This window comes from Metopolophium dirhodum, chromosome 2 (assembly GCF_019925205.1).
Source record: "Metopolophium dirhodum isolate CAU chromosome 2, ASM1992520v1, whole genome shotgun sequence".
Taxonomy (NCBI): domain Eukaryota; kingdom Metazoa; phylum Arthropoda; class Insecta; order Hemiptera; family Aphididae; genus Metopolophium; species Metopolophium dirhodum.
In genome coordinates, this window is record NC_083561.1 from 7159814 (window position 1) to 7186791 (window position 26978).

The 26978-nt window shown below is 29.9% G+C and overlaps 2 protein-coding genes and 1 long non-coding RNA gene across 5 annotated transcripts; 1 reads left to right on the top strand and 2 right to left on the bottom strand.

Annotated features, from left to right (window-relative positions):
- Positions 1 to 1776: 1776 nt before the first annotated feature.
- Positions 1777 to 3174, bottom strand: LOC132938139 (pyroglutamyl-peptidase 1). 2 transcript variants are annotated; one of them, XM_061004822.1, is made up of 3 exons: positions 2816 to 3174; positions 2546 to 2745; positions 1777 to 2476 (listed from the first exon to the last, which is right to left on the bottom strand). In XM_061004822.1, exons 1-3 carry the CDS (start codon positions 3017 to 3019, stop codon positions 2317 to 2319), a joined length of 564 nt encoding a protein of 187 aa, XP_060860805.1. In that variant the 5' UTR covers positions 3020 to 3174; the 3' UTR covers positions 1777 to 2316. The 2 variants fall into 2 exon arrangements, with proteins under 2 accessions (XP_060860805.1, XP_060860804.1); XM_061004821.1 differs by having other exon boundaries at positions 1777 to 2745.
- A 6448-nt stretch (positions 3175 to 9622) lies between these two features.
- LOC132937896 (uncharacterized) lies at positions 9623 to 10365 on the bottom strand. Its single transcript, XR_009663855.1, has 3 exons — positions 10262 to 10365; positions 9987 to 10179; positions 9623 to 9853 (listed from the first exon to the last, which is right to left on the bottom strand). It is a non-coding gene; the product is annotated as an uncharacterized LOC132937896 (long non-coding RNA).
- A 6799-nt stretch (positions 10366 to 17164) lies between these two features.
- Positions 17165 to 24825, top strand: LOC132938222 (neuroplastin). Of its 2 annotated transcripts, none has more exons than XM_061004924.1 (8): positions 17165 to 18114; positions 19986 to 20255; positions 20713 to 20836; positions 20910 to 21082; positions 21655 to 21765; positions 21838 to 22020; positions 22091 to 22230; positions 22598 to 24825. In XM_061004924.1, the coding sequence occupies exons 1-7, from the start codon at positions 18033 to 18035 to the stop codon at positions 22228 to 22230; spliced, it is 1083 nt and encodes a 360-aa protein (XP_060860907.1). In that variant the 5' UTR covers positions 17165 to 18032; the 3' UTR covers positions 22598 to 24825. The 2 variants fall into 2 exon arrangements, with proteins under 2 accessions (XP_060860907.1, XP_060860906.1); XM_061004923.1 differs by having other exon boundaries at positions 17172 to 18114; positions 22091 to 22226.
- Positions 24826 to 26978: the final 2153 nt, after the last annotated feature.

The window sequence follows — 26978 nt, forward strand, 5'->3', positions numbered from 1 at the left end:
AGTACTACAGAATTCAGTAATTCATTTATATATTTAGAGTTGCACACTTGCACTGTATACAACATTTTTAGTTCTTTAATCATCTGAAAAAAATCGTAAGAAAATACAACACTAAAACCAATTACCTTACCATCGACATATACATTATTATACATTATGCCATTATACAGTATTTACTATTTACCATAATTTCATTCAGAATAACATTTGTAAAACGTTCAGTGTATGTATAAAATGTATAATACCTACCCGCATATAAAAATTTTCTATATTATAATAGCAGTGGCGTAAGTAGATATATTGTCGTATTGATAAGTTATTATGATCACTATAATTCCCCTCTTGACCTTTTTTCTGTACTATTGTACATAATATTTTGTACCCATAATTAGTATCCAATAACCATGGCAATACCAGTTGTGCCAGCTGCAACAGACGGGAATTATAGAGTACCTATGTAGTAAATCAAGAGGGTATTCTATAATAACATGTATAATGCGTATAATATCTTCTATTGAATATTGAAATCCAAATACTTGATTAGATGGTTTAAAAATGTAATCTTAAAATGTTGTATTATAGTTATGTTATATTTTCTATGTATGTCGGTTGTGAGGGTTTGTGAAAGAAAAGTTATATTAATATTACTAAATATTGGCCTCAAACTTAATTTATCAAAAATAACCATTGATCAATAAGTATTTATTTGCAAACATTAAAAAAAAAATTAAATATTTTTATTAATTATTATGAAGTTTTATATTTTGAAATAGAAAGGTTAGGTAGCTTTAGCAATTACTTTTTTAGAATTTCATAAATTATTTATAATTTAAAAGTACACAGTCATTTTATGTAGGATTTATTTGTGTAATCTATATGAACAAATAGTACCTACATTTTGATTAGGTAATTTTTTAAGTCACAAAACATTAAAATACCTACATTAATTGTATCATTGTAGTAGAATACTGGACTATACTAGAGACTTCTTCTGACTATAATGGTTTTTGTTTTTTATATGCCTTTATTGAGAATTAATTCAATACTAGTAATTAAAATCAATAATTATACTGTATTTTGTAATAGTGTAGATTAAATATAATATATACTAGTATATAAATTAATCCGTGGTAACATATTTGTCCTTGCTTTCTGGCTTTAATACCCTAGGGGGGGAGGGGGGGTAACGGGCTTGAACCCCCCTCACAATATTATTGGTTCTAACATTTTGGTTATTTTATTATTCATTTTATTAGGTATCTACTTTAAATTATGATGTAAGCAAATAAATATCAACCATCGAAATTGAAACATATTATATAATAACATAATATTATATATTTTATACCTGCCATTCGGGGAACCGAGAGAGTCCTCTGTTCTGTATTAATTATTAAAGCGACGTCGCTCGTCAAAACCATGTAGGTATAAAATATTTCATATAAAAATTACCACGACTAAATCAAAACACAAAGTGCGAAAATTAATACTAATGTACAGTTTATTTTATAAATATAAAAGATTGTGCACAAGCGTGCTTTCGGATTTCTGTATATGTTTAAAAATAAATACTATTACTATAAGTTCTATATTATGTTCTTGTATCATAAATAAAAATATTCAAAAGCATGGTGTTTAATTATATATTTATTTTAAATAAGTAAATCCATCTATCATTATAACTAAACAAAATATATAATATTTTTTCAACATCCAACTTGTATTCGTATAGGTGAGTACAGTGTCCATGATAAAATAATAAAAACAAAATAAAAATAAAATCAACTCAAAATTTTTTAATAAATTTATTTATTTTTTAAATGAAATTATTTATCTCTCGACATTGGGTAAGATAACTATATAATAGTGTGCTCACCAGTGTGTTACCCCTAATTGCACTTATAAGTATAAATAAAAATAAAAATAAAATGAACAAATTGTTCTTTAATCACATAAACATCATTAATCAATAATCATATAGACAAGTATCTATACTGATTAATCATTTATAGAGAGTTATAATATATTAAATAAAATATTTAAATGCTTACAAATAACTGAAAACAATTTATACCACATAATAATTGGTACAGTCTCCGCATACAGCCACTAATTGTAATAATTGTATCAAATATTGTTTTAATAGTCATAAGCATAACAGTTAAAATTCAAAAATGTATCAACATAAACAACATTAATAAAAAATTAAAGGTAATAAAGAAAAAATTATCACAAATTATATAAATTTTTATAATTAATATAAATATATATATACCTATATAATAATTATATTACTTAAAGGTATATTTTATAAAATCATTTTGTAACTTGTTCCAGTAATTTTCTAATAACACATTTAAGTTTTTCAGCTAGTTTCTGAGCTGTATTATCCTGGTCCAATTGTGGCACATGAATAAATATAGTTTGATTTTTATTAATAGATAGTGACTTAAAATAAATGTACTCGCATAAATACCTGTATAATACATATAATAGGTATAAATGAAAATCAAGAAAACTATAAATGCTCTTGGCCCATAAATACCTTCCTGCATCTCGAGATGTGCATATATCTAATTCATCAGTGCATTCCATTTTCAAGCCTGTTTCAAGTTCATTATTAATTAAACACTTATCATCAGGACCGTTCCCATGAATATCTATACCACAATAACCATGCCCATTAGCGACTAACTCAACAGTCAACGTTTTAGCCAAGTGTGATACACCCAAATGAACCATTAGCTAAAATTGATATATTATATACTGAAATTACACCAATATTACCAATTATATTTTAGTATTGAAAACTCACAGCAGGTTCATGTTGGACCCAGAGTGTCGGTACAATCTGATCAACGTCTTTGTAAGATACAGGAATATTGATTGTGACCAAATTTATGTTTAATTCTTCAGCGATGCCAGTTTCCGGTAATACTCGAGCAACCTCCCAACTTGCATTCACTTTATAGTCTCGGAAAAGTCCAAAACCAGTGACAACTACCGTTTTTGGAGTCATAATTTGTTAATTAATTATACAATATGATATATTAAATAATAGTATGTGAACTATAGATTTTATATTTTTATTTTACTCATAAATAATAAGTAATAGAATCATCTTCTGACCTGATAAATTATTAAATAATTATTATTTAAAATATAGTCTAGTTATTGTTAAATAATATTATTTAAATTTTTTTTGATAAGGAGGTGATAACATTATTGATTCAAGGAGAATATAAACACGAGTTTTAAAAAAACAGTGGGGGTCACTCAGTCTACTCTGGGGTGTATTATTCGACGATAGATCAATATTATAGGTAACTTAATGTCTAAATATCCCTAAACGATTTTGGCTATTCAAGAATATTATGGGATGAGGGGTTGAAATGTAAAATTCATACATGATCTTATTTTGTCATAATTTTTCAACAGTGTTGTCGCAAGTTTTTTTTCACGATTTGAGAAATCAGAAACTTTACCGAAACACTGTAAAAATTAAATACCTATACATTTTGACACATTGTTGATACTGGTCGCTGGATGTACAGGATATCATAATTCCTAAAACTTTGAAAATTCTTTCTATAGCCCTATATAATATATAGGTACCCCAAAAAGCGTTCACCGAAAAATATAACAATATAAAAAGATGAGCTACATTTTAAATCTGTATTCATGTATAGGGCCAGATTTAAGGGGGGGGGGGGGCACGGGACCCACAGCTCTAAATCCGGTACTGTTTGTGTGTTGATTATATTTCTATAATAGACTATTAAACGTTACTTAAAAATATGTTCTTTATTTAATATTTAATATTTTGATAATAAATAATAATAATAGGTATATTGGTATTATAGGTACGTTCTAGTTTTGGAATAGAATAGAATTACATATTATTAGGTATAACTATATAAGCCAACACGGCAATTTAAATTATTTTTTATTTATGTTCGTCGTTCGTGAATATGAATTGCTTACATTGTAATATTTAGGTATGTTGATAATTATATAGGTAATTGAGGAATATGGAGAATGAATTAATGAAGGTGACACATTTATATATATATATATACATTAAATTTAAATATTTATACAAATATACAATTAAAGCTATAGGCAGATATATTTGTACCTATAAAAAAAATACAAAGAAATACAAATAAATCTGCTGAATGAATCGATACGTAATACGTATACAGTAAACGGTGCAGCATATATATATATATATATATGTGGCTATGTAGGAATATGTATAGTGAATACGATGAGTTTCGAGTATGAGTCACATGCATAACGTGTAAGTGTATACTTAAATAATATAGGTATATAATATTATGTATATTATAGAAATAAAAATATATACGAGTACATTCACGACTATGAGATAAATTTATAATTTTAATTTAGTACCTAAGGATAGTTTTCAGTGGTGTAGTTATGTTGGGGGACGGAACCGGGAGATAGTCAGATAGATACCACCAGAACTTTTAGATTCTGAGCGGAGTGATGAATGAATTGTTACAATGATGAGTTATTTTTATGTCTGCATACAAATTTTACTACTTTATACGATTTTAAACTTTGATAATGGGTTCTGGATTTCTGGTAGAAAATTTAATATAGATTAAACTTTTAAGAGGTAAATAAAAAATTCTCAGATTTTTTTTTTTATTAAATAATTGAGAAAAATAATAAAAATAAAGGAAAAACCAGAATATTTACGCAAAACCAATTTAGTTTTTTATAGTGTAAGTCGAAAACTAATGACTGTAGATACCTACTTTAAAATGACATTTGTTATTTTTAAATTTTAACATTTAAAAAATGTACGAATTGTAGGTATTCATTGAATATACAAATAATTGTCTTTGTTGGAAATTGCAATTTAAAAAATTAATAAACATCAACAACGTTTAATAAGTGACTCATTAATTGTATTGAAACGAAGTGCACTGTAGGCATTTATATCCTCACCAGTATAGTGTAATATGTTGTCTCGATCCATTGTCCCAAAGTTACGAGGGAAGAGTCCTAATCAACGTCAACATTAAATTTATCTTTAATAAGCCCTTTTAAACTATTAGTTTGAGCCTTGGAGGCGACCGGAAGTAATTGATAATAGGATAATTTCACCACAAAATATTTAAATTATAACTTTAGTAATTATAGCATTTAGTTGTATGTTGTCATAATCAAAATATTTGTATGCAATAGTTGGATAATAGTAATAGCAATAGTATGTCTAAATAGTAATTACATATAGGTACCTGGGTATGACTTACAATATGGGAATATTAAAATTTAAAATATAATTCAATAATATCTATACAGTATACATGATATTATAATGTCGTAATGTTAATATAATATGTATATAATTATTATTAGGTACCTATTTAGCTACCTATGTAGGATGTCGCTACGTAGGTATAACTGTATGAGATAAAGATTCAATTAATAAGTACCTGTAACCTGTTCCTCATGTTTTTCAATATACCTACCTACCAATAAAAAAATATCAAAAATACATAATTAAAATATTTTTTTACACGCGATTAGTAGAGTCGGTTCTCGGAGGGCTATATGAGTATTCACGAAAAAATTCCTTACCTGGGTCATTATGGAAAATATATCGTCGTCGCCTGACATTTTAATGAGGTTCCATTTTAATTCGTTTTTGACATAAATAGCAATACCGTATTTATTATGGGAAATTGCGACAGCAATAGAGTACCTAACCTCATTATACCTCTTTTCATGAGTTGGTCCTGGTCGTATGTAGGACATTTTAATGGATAATAAAATATAACAAATTACAAATACCCACGTCAATTTTATCTTCATCTAAGATTCTACATGGGACATCATCTTTAGCTTTGCTAATTTTTTTTCCTCCACATTCAGCCGCATAGATCGAATTAGATCTTTCGACAAGAAAGACTGTTTAAAGTCTGTTTTGGTTAGTATGCAGTTTATTTGATTGGATAATTGGCGGGAGATGCTGAGAACACTGTCCGATAACCAAGGTGCCGTATACTTGGGCTTTTATCAGTTTCGCAGATCAATATAATTAAATGTTATCAATCGTTACCAGTATGAACTGCGAGGAAGCGTTAAATAACACACCAATATCTAATCAAAATGTATAAATATGTATTATTTAGGTACCTATAGCCTGCTATATCAACTTTTTCTTTTAAGAGGACGCAGCACCCGAATGTGTTGTCACCGTCTTACACACGTACGACATGCCAAATTTTCGTTCGCCAGTTTCAATAGGGTGCTGTCAATTTTGATACTAAAGTGAATAGACCTATTATCAAACTTTTAAGTAACAACATTATCCGTGTTCTATCGTTGGTTTTTTACGATATTTTAATTTTTAGTGAGTTATAAGTATTTAAAACATTAATATTTGAAAATGTTCATAATTCACTTAAAAATTAAACATTCGTAAAAAACCAACGAAAGAACACAGATAATGTCATTACCTAAAAGTTTGATAGTAAGTCAATTCACTGTAATATCAAAACTGACAGCACCCTACTGAAACTAGCGAACAAAAATTTGGTATGTCGTCTGTGTGTAAGACGGGGACGCATGCGGGTGCGACCTCCTTTTAAAGCTCTAATAAAAGGAATAATTTTATGAATATGTATTAAATACATCTATACTCGTGCAGTTGTGCCTACATGTACCTAGTTGGTACCTACATTACACAACGAACATTATTATTATACATATGATAAGTTTTTAGTATGATCAAAGTTATTTTTTTCTACTGTGTTTTAAATTATAATTGCAGCATAGGCAGTACTCAGTTGCCAGTAAGTACCTACTTATTATTATTTATTACTATTATTTTTTTATGGACAATTTCCTGTTATAAAAACGTAACAAACAGAAACAATTATATTTGAATGACCCATATTAATTTATAAATATAGAAAAAAGAGTGGTTCAAAGGTACCTGGCTAAAAAATAATTGATATCGAAAATTAAACAACATCATCTACTGTATAAATGTATATTATTGAAAGTGATCTATTAATAAATAATAATATGTATATTACTCCACTAATAGCTTTTCTTTTAATAGTATCGCGTTCTAAATGAAAGTACTAGATTATTGGGGTCTAATGAAGTGTCTGTTATTGGGTGCATCGTACATGCAGTTGCATTTGCATTTTGCCACGTAAATGTATGCATAACTCGTATCCGTCAGTCATCATGTCTTGTCAATCGAGATCCAAGTATATTATTATGTTTATTAAAGTAAGTGCGCAACGTTCAGATTTCGCATAGTTTCTTCGTAACATTTTTTAAATATCCTGTTATTTGCTATAAGAAGTACCAATTTACTAGTTTATATTAGTTACAGTCGGCACTTATTCATAAAATAATCTAATGAAAAAAATATTTGTACGTTAAAATTACCGACAATATTATGTTATCATAATTATAACATTTGATTAAAAAAAATATCAATGTACCAACTTACAAAATTTTGGTGGATAAAGTTGCTTGAATCACGAGACATGCAGACATGCAGTACCTAAACACTCTGTAGAAGCTTAGAAATAAATATAATAAATAACAACCTACACTAAAATGTCTAACTTTAATCTGTTTACACTTTAAACGTTATATAATTTAATTTAGATAACTATAATCACTGATCTGTTAACGTAGGTATTTATTATTTAATTGTAAAGGTGTTAGATGTCACAGACTCATGCTACTCCTCATCTCTGGCCTAATTGTGTAATTGTTTGGTTCAATACTTATGCGTCTACTTTTAGCTGTATTTACCGTAGTCAACATTGTTTCATAATCATTTCAGCATTCTGCGCATACCTATAAATATTTTGTTGTATAGTTTTTATCTACATTTTAATTTGAGAACTAAAAACCTTTAATACAAGCAATAATTTATTTTAGAAGGTGTGTACATTTTGTACATACTTATAATTTGTAGTTGTTTTATGTTATTTTGCAAATTCAATTCAATTCAACTCAAAATTAGATCTTGCCGAATTGTTGACCGAAAATAATTTTTTTTCTCGTCTTCTGTTTGGTGGCTTAAAATATACTAATATTATTGTCAATTAAAATGTGTTTTTGTAGGTATTATAAATTTTTTTGGGGGACGAAGTGGCCGAGTGGTCCAAGGCATCGGTTGCGACGCAGCCGGCGCCGGTTCGATTCCTTGGTCACGGGTGGCATTTTTCTTCGGGCAAGTCACGGTGTCCGGAGAACAAGTGCCGCTATCCCCCACCAGGGCATGACAGATACCTACGGGTGCCCAATCAAAAATTCTGCCAAACACAAACACTCACGTGTAAAAACCCACCATTTCAAAACCCTACCATCACCACAATACAACCCTACTAACAGCTAATGGCCATAGATTCCGGGCTTAAGGATCAATAAAAAAAAAAAAATTATTTTTCTTACTAAACTTTTACATATATACATTATATACATTATCGGTGGAAGTTGGGAAAAATATTCACACATATTTAAAATATGTATTTTGGTCAAAGTATCGAAGACATCATTTTTTAAATATGTTTGTATAATATAAATTATAATGCAGTTAAACTTCAACACAAAACACACTACGACTGTACATTAAGTTTAAGAAATATCCTAAATTTAATAATATAAATATAAATAGTTCTCTTTAGAATTTTTCAACAGCATTCTATTATTATAACAATAGTTGTTGATTGTTAGTAAAATATTAGTACTTAACAGGTACCTATTCCTACTTCTTTTAGTGAATTAATTTCATATTACAGTCTATTAATCGTGACGATATATGCGCAATATACTCCGTCAGTCATTATTTTTTTATTGCTTTGTTTTTAAACTTGTTCATTTTATTTTGGCGTAAGTATAGAGATTTAAAAGTCATGCGCTTGTGTCTTAAGATCAAATGTAATAAAAATGTAAAAACTTACAATAATAAAAACATAAATTATGTTTTAAATTTAATATTAATTTTTAATACATGATTTAAAAACGTGTTGATACGATAATATTATTAATTACATTACATTTAAAACAAGAACAATTTTTAATTTAAAATAAGTTCATAAATTATGATTTTTTTATATTTAAAATCTGCATAGATACATATTAATATCAATTATTAGCAATATCACAAGTTTTGGTTAGAAATCAGAATATAGGTACATAAAACAATAATGCAAAATTATACCAAAGTTGGGATTGCATGTGAAATACTATTATACTTCACAAAATGATTTTGTACAAATATTTTGTATTTATCAAACATTTCCAAAATAAAAGTTATTAAAGGAAATAAAATCATTTTTAGTTCTAACTTTAGGTATAGGTACCAATAATAACTTTTATTATATACTATGAATCCATAACTAATCTACCAACTTGAAGTTGCCCACTTTGTCAGTTCACCTTATAAAAAATTGGTAGTTTTTACTTGTTAATTATTGAAAAATGTTAGTCAAGAATGATTTAGAGAAATATTTCAATATTAATTACTTTCAACTTATAAACTAATAAACTATAAATGGGTTCATTTTAAAGCCAATAGGCTAACAATAATAATTAGGAAATCGTAAAAAACACATTTTACGTCAAAAAATATCTTTATTCGGTCTGTCAACATAACTTTCTGATAATATATTATTTACACAATATGTTCTGGATCTGACGGAAGGGTAAAATACTTGGCTTTTCGATATTCAGCGAAAATATATTTATTTTGTTGTAATGATGCTGTACAGTGAAGTTGGAGTATAAGATGTTCCGTTGACCAATGATCATTATTATATAGTATATTATCGTGCTAATCGTGCTATAAATTATCATTATTATTTATTAATATTATTATAGGTTTCAATATTTCACAACAATACATACATATTAATATGTACCTATTTTAAGAACAATTATGAAAATAAATATAAATAGTTTTAATTGAGACATACCGTATAGTTGTAATAACTCATCACGTCTAAAAAAACATTTCACTCATCTTATTCGACGTTAATGGAGTAGTAACGATTTTTAGTTTATGTTTATTGTATACATAATTATATACGGCCTGCAAATTAGTCGCGTACAATAAGAATAATTCCAACCTGCGGCATCTGCGGGCGACATAAATATTCAACGAAATTACTAAAAAAAGCATAATATTATTATAATGACAGTGTATAGCTATTAGCTACCATATCTAATTTTTCTTGAACGGACTACCTACCTTGGTTGTAATAGATTTGTTTTATACTTGGAATAGATTAAGCAGTCTGAAAGTATCATATACAACTTGCAGTTTTATTGTATGCGTCGACCACTCTATTTCACACTATACTTGAAACAAGCCAAATTAGGTCAAAACGAAATGTCCGAGCGAAACCCTAAAAGCTCTAGGTGTGGTTAAAATTTAAATCATGCGGTCAAGTCTAAATAAACATATTCACATGCATAATTTTTACACGCTATAGACATCAATACATCATAATCTTTGTTATTTGAACTCAAAGAAAGCAATATTAAAGTTAAAGTGTGCAATGCGGTAGGTCAATATCATCTAAAATGTTCTAAGACTAATTTTTAATTGTATATCATATACCTATATGTATAAGTATAATTAAACTATTATTAAAATACATACATGTTGTAATCATTTTAAACATTAACCACGTATAATATGTATAATTATATCAACTACTGCAGTACGCCAGAGTACCTATACTACAGAAAGTATCTTTTATTTTGAAATATTTTTTTTCTATAGATATAAATTAAAATTTTAATATATTATTATCTTTAGAGTCTAGTCATAAGAGTGTCATCTACAGTAAATGTAAAAAATTCAAGTTAAAAATGTCAAACTCGGTAGGTTGGTAACTCTGAATTTACTTTCAACTTTCAAGTATCAAGTTCCAGGTATATAGATATACTTTTAAATTGTAATTATTAGTAAAAAAACCATATGATATGAATAAAGTTCGTTTGAAATGACATAGTTTTTTTTATAGTTTATTATGATGTATTATACCTAATTGATTTATCGAGTAGAAAGAAGATTATGACGTATTGCATAAAACTATGGGTTACAATATTTTTAAGCAAATAATTTAAATAATAGAAAAACATATTGATGTTGTTAAAACTATGACTAATGAGTTTAAGCATCTCTCAATTTAATAAAATAGTTCGTCAATCATCATTAATTATAACATAACGCATATTTTCAGATTTTTGTGAATAGTTTAACATATAATATAAATGTTTTCCATCAATTTAGAGCCTCACCTATTCAGCAGAGGACCCAGAAGTTATTCATGGAGGGGGAGGGAGTTAGCTTTCAAACTATGGAGCTAAACAACCTCTAGGCTTAATTTATCAATATTCATAATTTTGTCAATAATATAGGTACATTATATTATGGTACCTATAATTAATATTTATTACTTACTTTTATAACTTATACATTTTAATAAAAAAGGTGTGCCCACATATAGTTTAAAAAACTTCACCTATTTAAAAATTACTATACTAAATTGATTCATTATTTGTTATTTAGAACTTGACCCATTGTATCATTTACTGCAGCTATTTTCGCTCTAAATCAAGCATTGAGTATAATAAATTAAAGTATTATAAGTTTATATGCTCATTATATAGGTACAGCCGTACAGGACGAGTACATTGTAAAATAAATACATTCATCGCTCTGCTCAGAATATTTTTTATTTTTTAAATATAGGTATATTTCTTAAAATAATATTGATTATTCAAGTATATATCCTAAAGACATTAAAATAAGTATGGATGAAGACCGAAGACGTATTAATTATCACACAATAATTTGATACCAATCGGCTATCAGTTAAAACATCAACAGTTTCTACAATAATTAAATTTATTAAGACATAGAATATGAATAACAAGCCTTTTCGTACAAAAGTTATTAATATGTTTTCTAGTTTATTAATGGATTTGTATGTTGTACCACACCCCGATCGGCAGACGACAATCAAGATAAAATTAATATTGTTATGACTCATGATTGTTATATTATATTCATTACTCATAAATCATAATATGTTTCTCACCCAACCCTTTGTAGCTCTTAAAGGTACAGTTAAGTTAAATAGGTTATCTTACAACAATATAATAGGATCCATATAAGTTTTGTTTACAAGAATTTTAAAATAAAGTCTAAATAAGTAGGTAATCCCATACAATTTTTGTATGAACGTCCAAATCTTAAATTTTGACGAAATTTACTATTGTATGATTTAAACATTACACTGTATTTAAACTGTCATTTTCTATACTGAATCAAATTTTCAAATTATTTAGACTAATTTTAAACTTTTTATATGCATTTGAAATTTGAAATTATTTGATATTTTTTCATGATATAACATTGCAGGTAACACTTAAACACTATAATATGTCTATATATGCATATGCTTAGACAATATGAACTATAATTTAACTATTGATTACAAGTGTAATGCATGGTGTTAAATTTGAATTCAATGATATAATAATATAACATCATTGCATATGAAAAACGATTCTGAGCGGAGACGGTTTGACCCAACTAATAAAATTAATAATTAATTAAAAGTTATGGCTCTGAAACAGCTGTAATAACAAATAAGTTGTTTTCTGTAAGTCGGCAAAAAAAGTCAATGTGGGCCGTGGGGAGCTATAACCCCTAACCCTGTGCCCGCCACTAGTGGTACCTAATTGATAAACGGCTTAATTACGTTGCGGACAGTGAGAAATTTTCACTGCCTTGATCCATTTGTAATTCGTAATATACTGTATAATGAATAATCAATAGTTATAACTGATAATGTATAATGTATACCTTTGGTATCTATACATAATATTATGTAGTTAAATTTAAATGTGTAGTACTGTTGTAGTAATATAGTATATCTGTGTATCCCACATAGTATATTTTATGTAGGTTACGTATATATAGTATATACTGAATAACTTAATACGAAGTATATAATGATGTATATATTGAATGATCTAATATAGATTACTAAATCCTAGGTTAATACTGTTATTAGGTTACTTATATAAATTACAATAAACAGATAATCTCGAATTTATAAAGATTATAGGTGTTTAAAATATTATACTAGAAGTCACATATTGGGCCAAGACCTTAAAAACATAATACTTTATTTCAGTGTCGTCATTTGATCAACTCAAGGTATACATTTGCGTATTTTAAATCTGATATTATTGTGATTTGTCCAATTTCTTAAAAATTGGTTGGCCTACAAAATGGATAAATTCTAAACAGGGTTAATTGTCACCTACATCAAAATATTATATACGTACTAAAAAAAACTGAAATGACGCTACTGCTTTGTTAAAATGTACCCATAAAATATAAATATTAAAATGCACTGAATCAGTTATATTTCTATTTTTAACTTTTTACATTTTCACACTTTTAAAAAAATATTTTCTGGCGAGAGGGTTGGGAGGGCACTCTTTTCAGAATAGTTTTTATTAATTTTAATATAATTTCGTGACAATTCAAAGTTATTGTTCATGGGTATTTAATGTGCTGTGTCCATCAAATTATTTATTTAAATAATATACAATATAAGTAGATGTTATCTAGGTAAACTCAAATTCTCAACACTGGTTAGGGGTCCGCAGTCAAATAACACTCGAACTTTGTAGTACATAATATTGTTAAATCAGTGCATCATGATTTAAATTTTCAAAACATATATCTAAATAATAATATTAAAAATAAAAATCTCTTGCAATAGTATAGGTACTAGGTACCTACACTCTTAAATATAATTAGAAATAGATATTATTAAAATATTATTAATTGGTAAACATCAATAACCATATTATATTTTTTTCTATACAAATATTAAATGACAATTAATATTGATTCAAAAATTTTGATTGATTCTCATTTCTCAGCTAACACTTTTTATAGATTGTAATTATGAAAATAACAACAAAATATGGATAACTGAACTCAACCTTAATTAACATGGTAACTTTCGTTTGTTTAGTATTAAATATTAAAATACTGTTATGTACTGGTATGGTACTGTGCAGTGTGTTTATTTTGTAAAATAATTAATAACGATTACCTATATACTTATAACCTATAAAGCATAAGTAAATAAGTAATAGGTAACTTATAATTTAAGAGTCATAATCAAAATACAAAACTATTATCATATGACATGCAATAACTAATATCTAATTCATAATTTATATTTAACCTATTTTTGTTATTATAGTCCAACTTACCTAGTGCAATAGTATACTAGATGAGAGATTTTAAACTTGTTTCAAGAAAAATAAAAGTTCAAAAGGTCTGTTGTAAACTCTGTTCTGATTTTTTTTCAGGTAAAAATGATTGATGTGAAGTCTCGGCTCGAATAAAAAGACATGTTCTGATCTTCTCATAACTAATTAGTAATTACCTTAAACTATTTTTAAGAACCACTGGACATTATCCATTATTTAAATTGTTCAGTAGACCGTGTATCTTAATATAGGTGTTGATTTGTATTTATTTTAATTTGATTATGACGGAATATAATATATTTGGGAAAGTTGAATTAAAATGTGTTATTTATATTTTCCGATTAAGTTGTGTCGACTTTATAATATTTTATCATTACAAATTATCAAGCCACGTTTGCAATCGACTGTTTTTATTAGGTACGAGATTCCGGGCCGAGTTTACACTTTACAGCTACCCATGCTACGATATGATACGGTAACCTACGATTACCTATTATCAATTATGAACGATTTTAAATTGATAAACATTTAAAACATACAATAGAATGATGAAATAGTTATCATAACTAAAAGATAATTTAATCTATGATGTATTATAAGCATTCGAATTAGGTCCAATGAACTCAAATAACTATCTAACTACATGATAAGTACCAATCATTTTAAATTTTTCATTAGAATGAATACATTTTAAAGAATTACAAACTAAACATTTTTTAATTTTCAATACATTACATCACAATTGTTTGTATTTAAAAATGATTTATCTTTTGAATATATTTTAATACCTATTTAATTATATAATATATTAATTATTTAAATCTTAATTTTTCTTATAAAAATCAACGAATCTGCCTATTTAAAAAATAAAAACCCTTAAAAAACGGGTGTTTGACGTCCCTCTTAACTCTTAAGTCCCTACTCCTTATATTTTCCCGTGGTATATACCTTAAGTGTATAATATTAATATACTATATACTGTATATTTTTGTACATATATTTTTTTTTTAACCCTAGGGTGGTTTTTACGCACTTAAATTGTCGAGAGTTATCCTTGCCAATATATTTAAGCCTCCAGCAGTAGTCAGTAGTAATAATGCACCCCTTTCCATTATTGAACACTGAACAGTTAATTTTTTTTACTCGTAAATATCGATGCAATAATATTAAGAGAGATTTTGGCACAGTCCTATCTTCTATGAGCAGGTGTAATGGAGCGGCAATAACAATATAAACTGTAAAGGTTATGTGTATCAGTAGTATAGTACACACACCGATCGGCCTATCGCCTATACGCAATGCCTAAAACTAGATTTGTACACGGCACATGTCAAGGCAGTAATACAAAAATATATCAAATCATATTGTGTACACGGGTAGAGGTTATTGACTATTAGAGAGCGATCGATATTGAACGGAATATTAAACCGATATCGGAGAAATTGTGGCGACGCGCAACGGTCAACGCGGAATCTAAAATATGATCCATTGATGTATCACACCACACGCAATACGCATTCGATTGACGGACACAATTTCTGTGTCAAACCCAAACGCGTTTACGAGTGTTCTTTTGAAATGGCAGCGAAAATCTCACGAGCCAGTGTCCATTAATGAGATTAATGAAGCTATATTTTCTTTGCGTCTAAACATCTAAAAAAAATTCCGCCGCGGTCGGGGTTATATAAATATAAACGGCGTCGACGGCGGCAGACTGCATGTCGATCGTCCGACGACAACGTTCGTATGTACACACACTTTGACCTATATGTGTGCGTGCGTGCCGCCGGCGGCCGATTACATTGCAGTGTACGCGGCAGCGGGTGCGTTATCGGAACACCATTGCCGTTGCGCTGTGACTTTCGATAAGCTTCCAAACCCCTTCCACCACTGAACATAATCAGGACAGGTATGACACTATGACCATAGACATATAAATCATATATATAATATATGGGTATGACGTATACACGATCCGTGGCCCTCCTCACCACTCATCCGCCACCCCTAAGTACATGATTCAAGTAATATTATTATTATTATTTATTATCGCTGTCAATGTCGCACACATAATATGACATATTATTATTAATTATTTATTATAATATTATTAAACCAACGAAGGTATAATACGGGAGGCCAGGGACTTGAATACGCCGATGAGGGAGGAGTGGAAAGAAAATAGACCTACTCTGGGTGGGAGTGAGTCGATGACGGGGATGAATGAGTGGAGGAGAAATAACGATAATGAGAGAGAAATACGGTTATGGGGATAATTGTAGACGAAACAGAGAGAGCGAGCGCACAGGAGCTTACCGATCGCGCAAGCGCTCACTACCTTCCCCCAACCTACCCAACAAAGGGGACACGACCTACGGTTTGGCTGACGTGTACCGGTCGGTCGTCCCGGCCCGGCCGTGGCGCTCGGCGAGCGGGCTCGATGGCTTGGCGTGGCGGGTAGTGGCAGTGCCCGGGAGGTGGTTAGCGAACACACGCACATGGTGGAGGGAGCGGCTCTCCGGTTGAATTTCGAGGTCGGCGACAGCAATGATGGGGAGGAGCTCGCCGGTCGGAAAAACGGAAAAACCATGTAGGAACTTTCGGCGCCAGACCGTAGCGGCCGTACCGGGGGCGGATGCGGTGTTTTCCGCCGTGTTTCGTGCGAATAATTTCGATCCGACGACCGCGGTACCACTGTCGAGCGCCCGACGGCGGCGGCGGCCACGGCTATAGTACGCGACGGTTACGCTGTCGCGGCGCAAGGCGGGGCGTGGAACGGCGGCAAATCAATACGACAGGGCGCCGCCGCCGCCGCAGCGGTGAGGTTGGCCGTCTCGGTCGCACCAACGCCGAGTCAATGACGGCGGCCTCGTAGTCGCTCTCTCTCAGTCGCCGCATCTGTGCGTGTGTGTCGTCGTCGTCGTCTCTTCTCTCCCTTCGAGTTATTTTCTGACGGCCCTGTTCCGCGGGGCACAAGGAAATTTTTAGCCTATTTTACCTCTCTCCGACTACTGAACACCGTAATACAGACACACACACACCACACCACACATACACTCACACACGTACGCGCTCACTCACTCACTCACAAACTCGTTCGCTCACTCAGTCACACACACATACGTTCCACTCGCCGCTGTACACACTGTACGGGCAGTCGTACGTTCCATACACACACTGTCCCACACACATACACTCACTCACTAACACACATTCACTCACACACGGTCCGCCGAATAATATCGCCTTTTTAATTCCGCGCGCGCGGGCGTCCGTAGTCCGTACGGTTTTTCATACGCATACACGCGCACCGAACACACAAACACACACACCGACACCAACACACTAGTCGTCGTGAGTTGTGCGTGTGACTGAGTAAAAATTAATTTTTTTTTTTATACATAGGTATTATACTTAATTTGTGTTCTCGTGTGGCCGTGTGGGTGTCGCGGTTTTTTACGTTATAATATTTTCGGGTCTACGTTCGGCGACGGTGACGGTGACGAAGACCTTCAGACCGTCGATCACGGCTACGGCTACGGCGATCACGACGGCGGCGGCGGCGGTGGTGGCGGCGGCGGCGACGACGACGACCAAGAGCGCGACGGTGGCGGTGGCTGCGACGACTAGACGGCCAGTGCGATCGTTTTAGAGTGATTTGCTGAGAAATTCGGCCGACCCAAACCCGGGAAAACTTATCCGGAATTATGTGCTGGAATTCGCTCAGCGTCGTTGTGTACAGCGTCGTTTTCTGCGCCCTGTTGGATTTCGGGCCCTCCAGGGTCTTGGGTACGTTGCTTTGTTTTTATGTCGTTTTGCTGTTACTGTGCTTAGGGTTAGGGCGTTACCCGATTGACCCGTGTCGTTCAAAAATAAATAAAATAAACAAATGATTTTAAATGTTCGATGAGTTTCCTTTTGCTCTGGTGTACAGTAGCACCGTAACCCCAAGAACGACTTAACTCTCTTATGGCCGGGTTTCGTAACTTTATAAGTAGTCTTGTCGTAATGCTGCCACCTGCCCATGACTAGTTTCTTCATTCTAATATTAGTGCCGACCATCAACGCACATAACTCCCTACATGGTTCTAAATAGACTGTGTTGCAACCTACTTCATATTCTGTGCCTATTTCCATCCAAGTTTTTGACAGCTTTGTTTCGTACGTTTAATGTGTAGGTACAATAGATTTCAATGGTATTAGAATTTTAATTCTTAAAAACCAATAAATGTCTCACCTATTAAACGTGTCGTAGCAATCATTTTACACTTACTTCAAATACCTATATACATTTATTATAAAACACCACAAATTAAAATTGTTTAGGTATCTATTACCTCTATTAAAATAAATAAATATATCTATGTATGTATACAATAATATAGGTACTAGATATTAACGACAATTGCAATATTTCCTTCATCTACTATGACCTATTATAACTAGGATGCTGATGGGTGGTATATTACGACTAGACTACTTTAGTTTAATGTACAATTAGATATTTTTATTTGGTAGGTATATACACTATAAAATATAAGTTAAAAATGTTCAATGAAATAAGTTGAAACACTTCCGTTAATAGCTAGCAAGTTGTTAGCACCTACTAATTACTATAATAATCAATTTATTAAAATGTTGTCTAAATTAATAATTTATCTATTAGTAGGTATTTTCAATTTTGTATTAATATCACAGTATAAATGTATTCCTTAATAAGATAATCTTTGAGTAATGAGTTGACACAGATCGATAAATTACTTTTAGATATCACATAATAGCTATAGGTATTTATTTTCTTATTGACTTATTAACACTAGATATAAACCTTTAAACCTAGGTACCTATTAAAAGTATTCTATTAAAGATATATAATACATTATAAATTTCAAATAATTTTAACTATCTGGCTTTTAAAATTAAAATATTATAATAATTAATAAGTACCTACATATCTATTGATAGATATTTGTTATAAATAGGTGCTTAAATATTATATACATATTTTTACAATAAACAATAAATAATGTTTTTAACTAGGTATGTACACAACACATAACCAGTGGCGTGGCAAACGGTCATTTCAGAGGCCTTGGCCTCTAAAATTTTTCTTAAATAGAGGGGTGGGTGGTAGCCAGTGGGTCCCCTAGTAAATTTAATTTGATATTCTCAATAGGTAGTCAATAACGATCTGAAATATAACTTGTTATATTACATTAATACATTATTATGCATAAATACTTGGGATAATTGTAACTGGCCTCTGGAAAATTTTTAGTTTGTCACGCCACTGCACATAACCATTGAAAGTTAACTTTAAGATGCTTCACCTACTTTCTCATAGCTTTATTAAGTTATGTACACATATAGACTAAATTTTAAAAGTAAAAAATATATTATATTTAAGTATCTAGTTGATGTGATATTAAGGAATATTTTAGGAATTCAGTATGTTTTTATAGGTGTACATATGCTAAAATTATATAACTACATAAATGTACCTAGCTATAAAGTTTTGAAGTTATTCAACAATTAAATTATTAAGCACAACTATATCTCTTGATTATTTAGTTTTTGTTAATTTTTTTATTTAATTGTTCGTGGCTTTGGGGTATGAAAAATATGTTTGTTTGTTTCGGAAACGAAATTGGACTACTTAGCTGATGAGCCCAGTTACGAGGGTAATACAACAGTGAGGGATGGCGACCCATTTAAGATAACATGTCGTGTGTCAATGTTCCAAGTCATAAAATGGCAAAAAGATGGTCACACCCTGGTTACTGGTGAACACTACAATATCAGCGAGGCAGTAACTAATGACAATATGTTTGTATCCACAATTACGGCCAATTCTGCATCCTCGATGCATTCGGGTGCCTATCGATGCACAACACAGTACAACAAGTTTCATGTACTATATGTGGTTACCGGTACGTGCCGGCTATGATGAGCTTTTAAAATAAATGTCCATGTGCCCGGACCGGTTCGCCTCGCTTCATTTTTGGCTCGCATATAAATTAACTATTGCGACTAGACACACTTTCCAGTATACTGCGACATCTCATATAGATTAGATTTATCATTGTGTTAGGTATTAACCCATTACTGTTGTCGGTTTTTATTGTTTGCATTATTTGTTGTATAGATTTTGCATTTGAAATAAAATATACATATATTTATATAAAACATTAAACCTTTCAAACATTCATAATATGATTTTTTTTTACTAATGCATATATGTAATTTGTATATTATGTTGTTTAAAATCCAATATTAATGACCTATACATTATAGATATTCATTTAATATCTAAAATATCCTAAAAAACAATTACCAATAATTTTTAGTTCCTATGTTTTCATGGTTTTGTTTATAATTTTGTTTTAGCTCAAGCAACTATAAAAGCAAACTATGACTACGGCGATAATCATAAAATAGGTGAATATAAAAGCAAACTAACACTTATTTGTAATATTGATGGCACTCAAGATCCAGAGTACATATGGAAATGGTCAGTATATACATTTATCTACTGTTATATATATTTAACTATAAATAATCACCTATTAATTATTCATTTTTAGGTTTAAAGGTGACAATCAAATAACAACTGACTCTGAAGACCCACACCACGTTGATGTGTCTGGAAACACTCTGGTAGTTAATCGTTTTGTTGAAAACGATGCTGGTCAGTATACATGCAGCTTATTCTCTTCCAAAAATAGTCCAATTGACAAGAAGGTGTTCAACGTTGTCTGTTAGTATATTATGTTATATCATATTTTAATCAATATATTTTTTATTTTCTCATAAATCTAATTTTTATAGAAGATATAAAATAAATAACTTGTGACGTACAACCTACCTTGTTAAATTAGTAAAATATTGTTTGATATACATTATATTTTATAAATTAACAGCCAGTAATCTCATACTAAGTTAAGAATAAAACTGTTTGCCCTTAACAAGATATTATTATTTAAAGATTATACTTGTTTAAAAGTAAACTTTATTTGAGTTTCATATTTGTATGTGCATAATTGTCATGGATTGTTGTATTGTACAACATATATTACTTACATAACTAGTTCATATAACCACTTTTACTATTTTTAATTTAAATATTATTAAATTAATTTTATTTTTGTATTTCACTCTATGATAATATATATGTAACGAGATTGTTCTAATTTTATCTCTAGTATGTACTTATGTGATTTAATATTTGATTTAAACTGTAATAGTGTACCTACATAATATATTTATATATATTGTTAATATTAAGTAATAATAAAAAAAAATGCATAAGACATTGTATTTTTGTTATAGTAAAGCCTTACATGAAACTGCCAAAAACAGCTACATTTATCGAGGGTGAAAAAATGGAATTGGAATGCATTGTATATGGTGTACCTACACCAGAAGTTAGTTGGAAATTTGGTAAGTATAAAAAATATTATAATTTTTTATATTTCCAATTTTTAACTAACTGTTAATTCATTTTTGTTTTAGAAAATACCACTCTTGTGCCTTCTGAACATATTAAATTTTTACCTAACAAAAAGAATATTACCAATGCCATCTTAGTTTTGGATCCGATCACAATGAAAGATAGAGGAAATTTCATCTGCAGTGGAAAGAATAGTGTTGTCTATGAGCCTGTACACTCTGGTGCTTCCTATGTGCGCATTAAAGGTAACAAATAAAAGACTCAGGAAGTTAGTGCTTAGTTTTATTTTATTGGTTATTTTTTGTTACGTTACAGACAAAATGGCGGCATTGTGGCCGTTCTTGGGTATTTGTGCTGAAGTGATTGTTCTGTGTTTGGTTATATTTATATATGAGAAGAAACGTAACAAGGCCGAATTTGAGGAAAGTGACACCGACCAAGGGCCAGAGACGTAAGTAAGATGAGCTTTATTTATACATGGAATATATTATGTAAAGAAACCTTGTTTTTTTTTCTATCTTAAATTGAAACTAATGGTTCATAAATGTAGCTTATACTGTACAGTTTTAATAGTGGTGAATATTGTGTTTTTTTATTTTTTAAACTTTCTCATAATATGGCATTACAGTAAGACTATTACAAGAATGCTGGTGTTTTGTAAAGATTAATGTATTAGGTTTTCATTGTAGAAAATTCTGATTAGATATACATTTCATGACATAATATTATAGGTACCTTGACATAATATTTTTATCTTTAAGACTTTTTTTTGGTATTATAATATTGTATTCATTTTTTTTTTATTATTATTACTCATTTCAGAAACAATGCTAACGACCACAGCGGTGGTGATGTACGACACCGGAAATAATTTGACAGTTAAATGAATAATAACACATTTTAAACAAAGGTCATAAGTAAGGAATAAAAGTTTTAGATACAGATGCATTAGGTTTGCCAGACCAATTTTTATTTATGTTTTTAGTAAAAAATTTATCATAGTTGTTAACAAATAACTAAATGAAAACAGCTATTTGTTGTTTTGGTCCAGCTGAAACAATGTTATACTTACTGCTTATTGTATTTTTTACTCCATAAAAAATGAAATTGAATGTTTCCCACACGTAAATGGGAATAATTCAAGTTCAATAATGGATACTAGCTGTATTGTATAAACAAATTTAGGCTCATTGTGCAAATCGTTTGTTCTCCGTATTTTGTTGTGTTATTATTATTAATATTATTTTATTTTTTATTATTTTTTTTACCAAAGTTGATGTGTGTTTTTATTTTTTAATAAAATACAGTAATCGCCCCCTCCCTGCCTGTTAACCTCAATGATTTGTTAAAATTTCAATGTTATCATGCCTAACTTATCCAAATCTTAAGTTTACTGCGCTTTAACAAGCCTGAAAATATTGCATTTAATGCTCAATAAATGTTTATTCCTTCAGTTCGTAATAATATTAAATTTATCCTATCGTTTAACTAAAAGTAAACTACTTTAATTCTGGTCATAGATTTATTTTATAGGTAGCTTATAATAAAAGTGTTGTTAAAAAAAAAAAAATTAATGTGAGTTACTTATTCGTAGGTTAGTGTTATGATAGAGTATTACACGCTGATTTTATTTCTAACAATTTCACTTTTTCGTCTAATTTAATAATAATTACTTCCTCTGTCCCCAGCAATATATATTTATTATTATTCTACTTATAAGTGGTTTATTTTATTTATAACTAGTATATTAAGGGTGCTTATCAAATTTGAAAGTTGCCCAGTTGGAAATTTATTTTTAGCAATAAGCATAAATTAAGTTTAAATCGTATATGATCGTATAAAATTATGTTTATTATTATGTAATATATATATAATGTCACTGCTTGTTGTTAAATTGTTGTAATGAAATTTAAAAAACTTTCTTCAAAACATAACTAATTTAAGCCTATTAACGTAGTGACATTACAATCAATTTTTTGACACCAGAAAGAGAGATATGAAACGTTAATATTTTATTTCCTATATATTGGTGTGAACCATCTTATTTGTTACTCGTAAGACCTTTTTATTATTTATTCAGTGTTATATTTGTAGAATTTGTTAAAATTAAAAAAAAATATTGTTAGCATTAAATCATTAATTTCATAGTTATTACAAGTTATTATTTCTCCACCCGTCCACACCTTCTTGTATTTTAGGAATATTTCACTAATGACGCCGTTTAATAAATGCTTTTTTTAATTATACAATTCAGACAACTTATTACGTGGTAGAATTCAATTTAAAAATTATCCTTGGAGGGGGTTGTTGTTAAATAAATTTAAACTACACCTTCTTTAATTTCTATCTTGTATGTACAAACTCGTTTCTGATCAAAAATTAAACACTGCCAACGGCTTTAATTTTCAGAACCAACAATTCTCATGTATGACAAATTTTTTTCTTTGTAATTTTAAGATAATGTTAAATATTATTATTATTATATAGTATATAATATAATAACATAATATGATTTTTTTTTTGAAAAATATAATATAATATTCATTAATAATTCTACCACTATAGCAAATTCACTATTAAAATAAATAAAATAGTTGGCTTTAGCGGCTCAAAATAATCGTACAAATTGTAATTTCAATAAGTATTAAGACATTCTGGGTAAATAGTTTCTTTAAATGTAAACAAATGTGTAAAAATGTAAAAAATGTAAATTAGTTTATTTGGCGGTAATATTAATAATTGATGGCTAATGCCCTAGTGCCCTTATCCTGAGGAATTTGTTAAAAAATTTCAGGGTGTGGTCTGCGAGCTGAAACGTCAATATTATCGTTTCTGTTCGTGTGCCACTAGAGTGCACTGCCTATTATTAATTTTTTTCCGAGATATAATATTTGGACAAATACGGACTGAGTTCAGTGGTGCGAAATCAATGATTTAAACACGTGAATATGTTAGAAACGTGTTTACCCAATATGTCCTTGAGCCTTAATGTTTCTATTGTCATTTTTACTTAAAAAAAAATAGAAATATAGTAAGTACAGTTGTTGTTATTTAATGATTATTTATTTATTTCATCCGAGTTTCAACTACCTTTTTATCTCGTGTTTTCCTGGTGTGTTTGTCAATAGTTCGATAAGTTGTGCAGTGGCGTACACAGAAATATCTAATTTGAGAGGGGTTTAATATACCCCCCTACCCCCAATGGTTATATTAAATTAAAAAATAAGTATATGACATAATACATAATTATGAAAAAATTCTCGTTTTAAATACGTAGTGAAAAAAAGTCAAGGGCCAAAGGGGTATTGACATCCCCTAGTGTGTACGCCACTGAAGCTATACGTGCTATGTTATAATTAGGTACATACGCATAAATGCAATTGGTAAGTATTAATTTTCCAACCGGCTGTTAAGTTGCGTGTCCATGACTGGATTTATGTAAATACAGTAATACATTCGGCACGGATTCGAATGTTTATTATGCTCCGCGTTTTATATAGGTACATTTCTAGTATTTACCACTTGCAATGTATTATAATTTTTAATAACGTGATATTCATGTAAAGTGCATAGGGATACTTATTGACTACTGTAGGAACGTTTTAAAACATAATTATTCATATTTTATATTATAATTTTTAATAATAATATGTACTATACCTATAGGTATAAAATAAAACCTATATATTATATATGTTATTAAGTTATTTGAGCGTTGTAGTGACTAGTGAGTAAGTATAATAAATATTAAATAATTCAAATTTCTGATGCTTAAAATATATTGGAATAAAAAGTGTATAATAAAGTTGTTATTCCTCAGTATAACTTGACTTATGATAAATTATAATTCACCTAATTTCTGTGTACGTATGGAGTACCTACCGGCTATCATACGGTATATACCTACTCGATATACAATATTTATATTCGTCATACCATACCACTGATTGAGTTAGGTATTTATTTATAGTTCTCTAGAATTATAATATAATTCAAAAATATGGGGAACACCTTGGCACAACCCGGATGGAATGAGGGAGTGCTATATTGCAAAAATGATGTAGGTATATGGCTATATATAATATTATATATACAGTAAAAAACTACTTTATTCTAAAGTCTTAAATGTACCTATATTTGTAGGCACTTAAATAGAAAGCTTCTATTAGAAACGTGAAACAGTATACCACTTCAGTGGTGTATTTATGGGGGGGGGGGGGAACCTAGACCCCCTTCCCAAAATTTGCCCATAACGATGTTAAATTTCTTTTTAAGGGTTTTGAAAAAATAATTATAAATGTAACCCATTGTGGTCATTTGAAACTTTTTGGAAGCCTTAATGATATAACAAATAATTTTATTATGTCTGTAAACTGAGTTCAATTTGAAGTTAATTATTATTTTATTTTTTAATTGAGTTGCTCCCTCGAATTTTAGACGACGAAATTAATTTGCACCCTTTATTCTCTTGTCGTTAAGAGGTTTTGCACACTATTTGTTTTCTCTCTCTGACCCACGCGCAACATTGAAAATTTACATTTAGCAGAACCAACCATGTGTTATTACTTTAATATTAGAGTGAATTCACTTTCTGTCAAACTTTAATTGTCTGTGTCTCTACGTTGTTTATTTTATGATATTTTAATTATTATGTAAGTTAAGAGCATGTTAATTATTAGTTTAAAAATGCTGATAAATTGTAGGTATAGTTACGTGCGATAGTAATCACGGATTCTCAAACTTTAATTGTGTGCCGAGTACCTAGGTACTTCCTAGGCATAGGCCATAGAATAATACAATATATAGGTACTTATAGTTTTAATAAATAAAATAAGCAAATATAAAAAAAATTGATGTTAGGTAATATAGGTATCTATTTATTCTTTATTGACGCAGTAGGTAACGAAAAAAAAATAATTTTACACATTTCTTCAAACATTCTGGCCACTCGTCTATAACTACATATATGCTAGGTAAGTGAAGTTCTAACGGTATTGAGGCAGCTGGTTTTACCAAATCAGCTTTTAGTGATTTGATATTTCGATGAGGTTTAGATCAGAGATCAGACCTCTAAAATGCTCCACAGTCGGTCAGGGGCGCCATTTGGGTTGGTGCAGTGCACACCCTGATCACTTATTATCTACAATTGGCCCAGGCGTCCTTGCCACCTTGGCTTTCAGTTTGCTAATCTATAATAATTGTG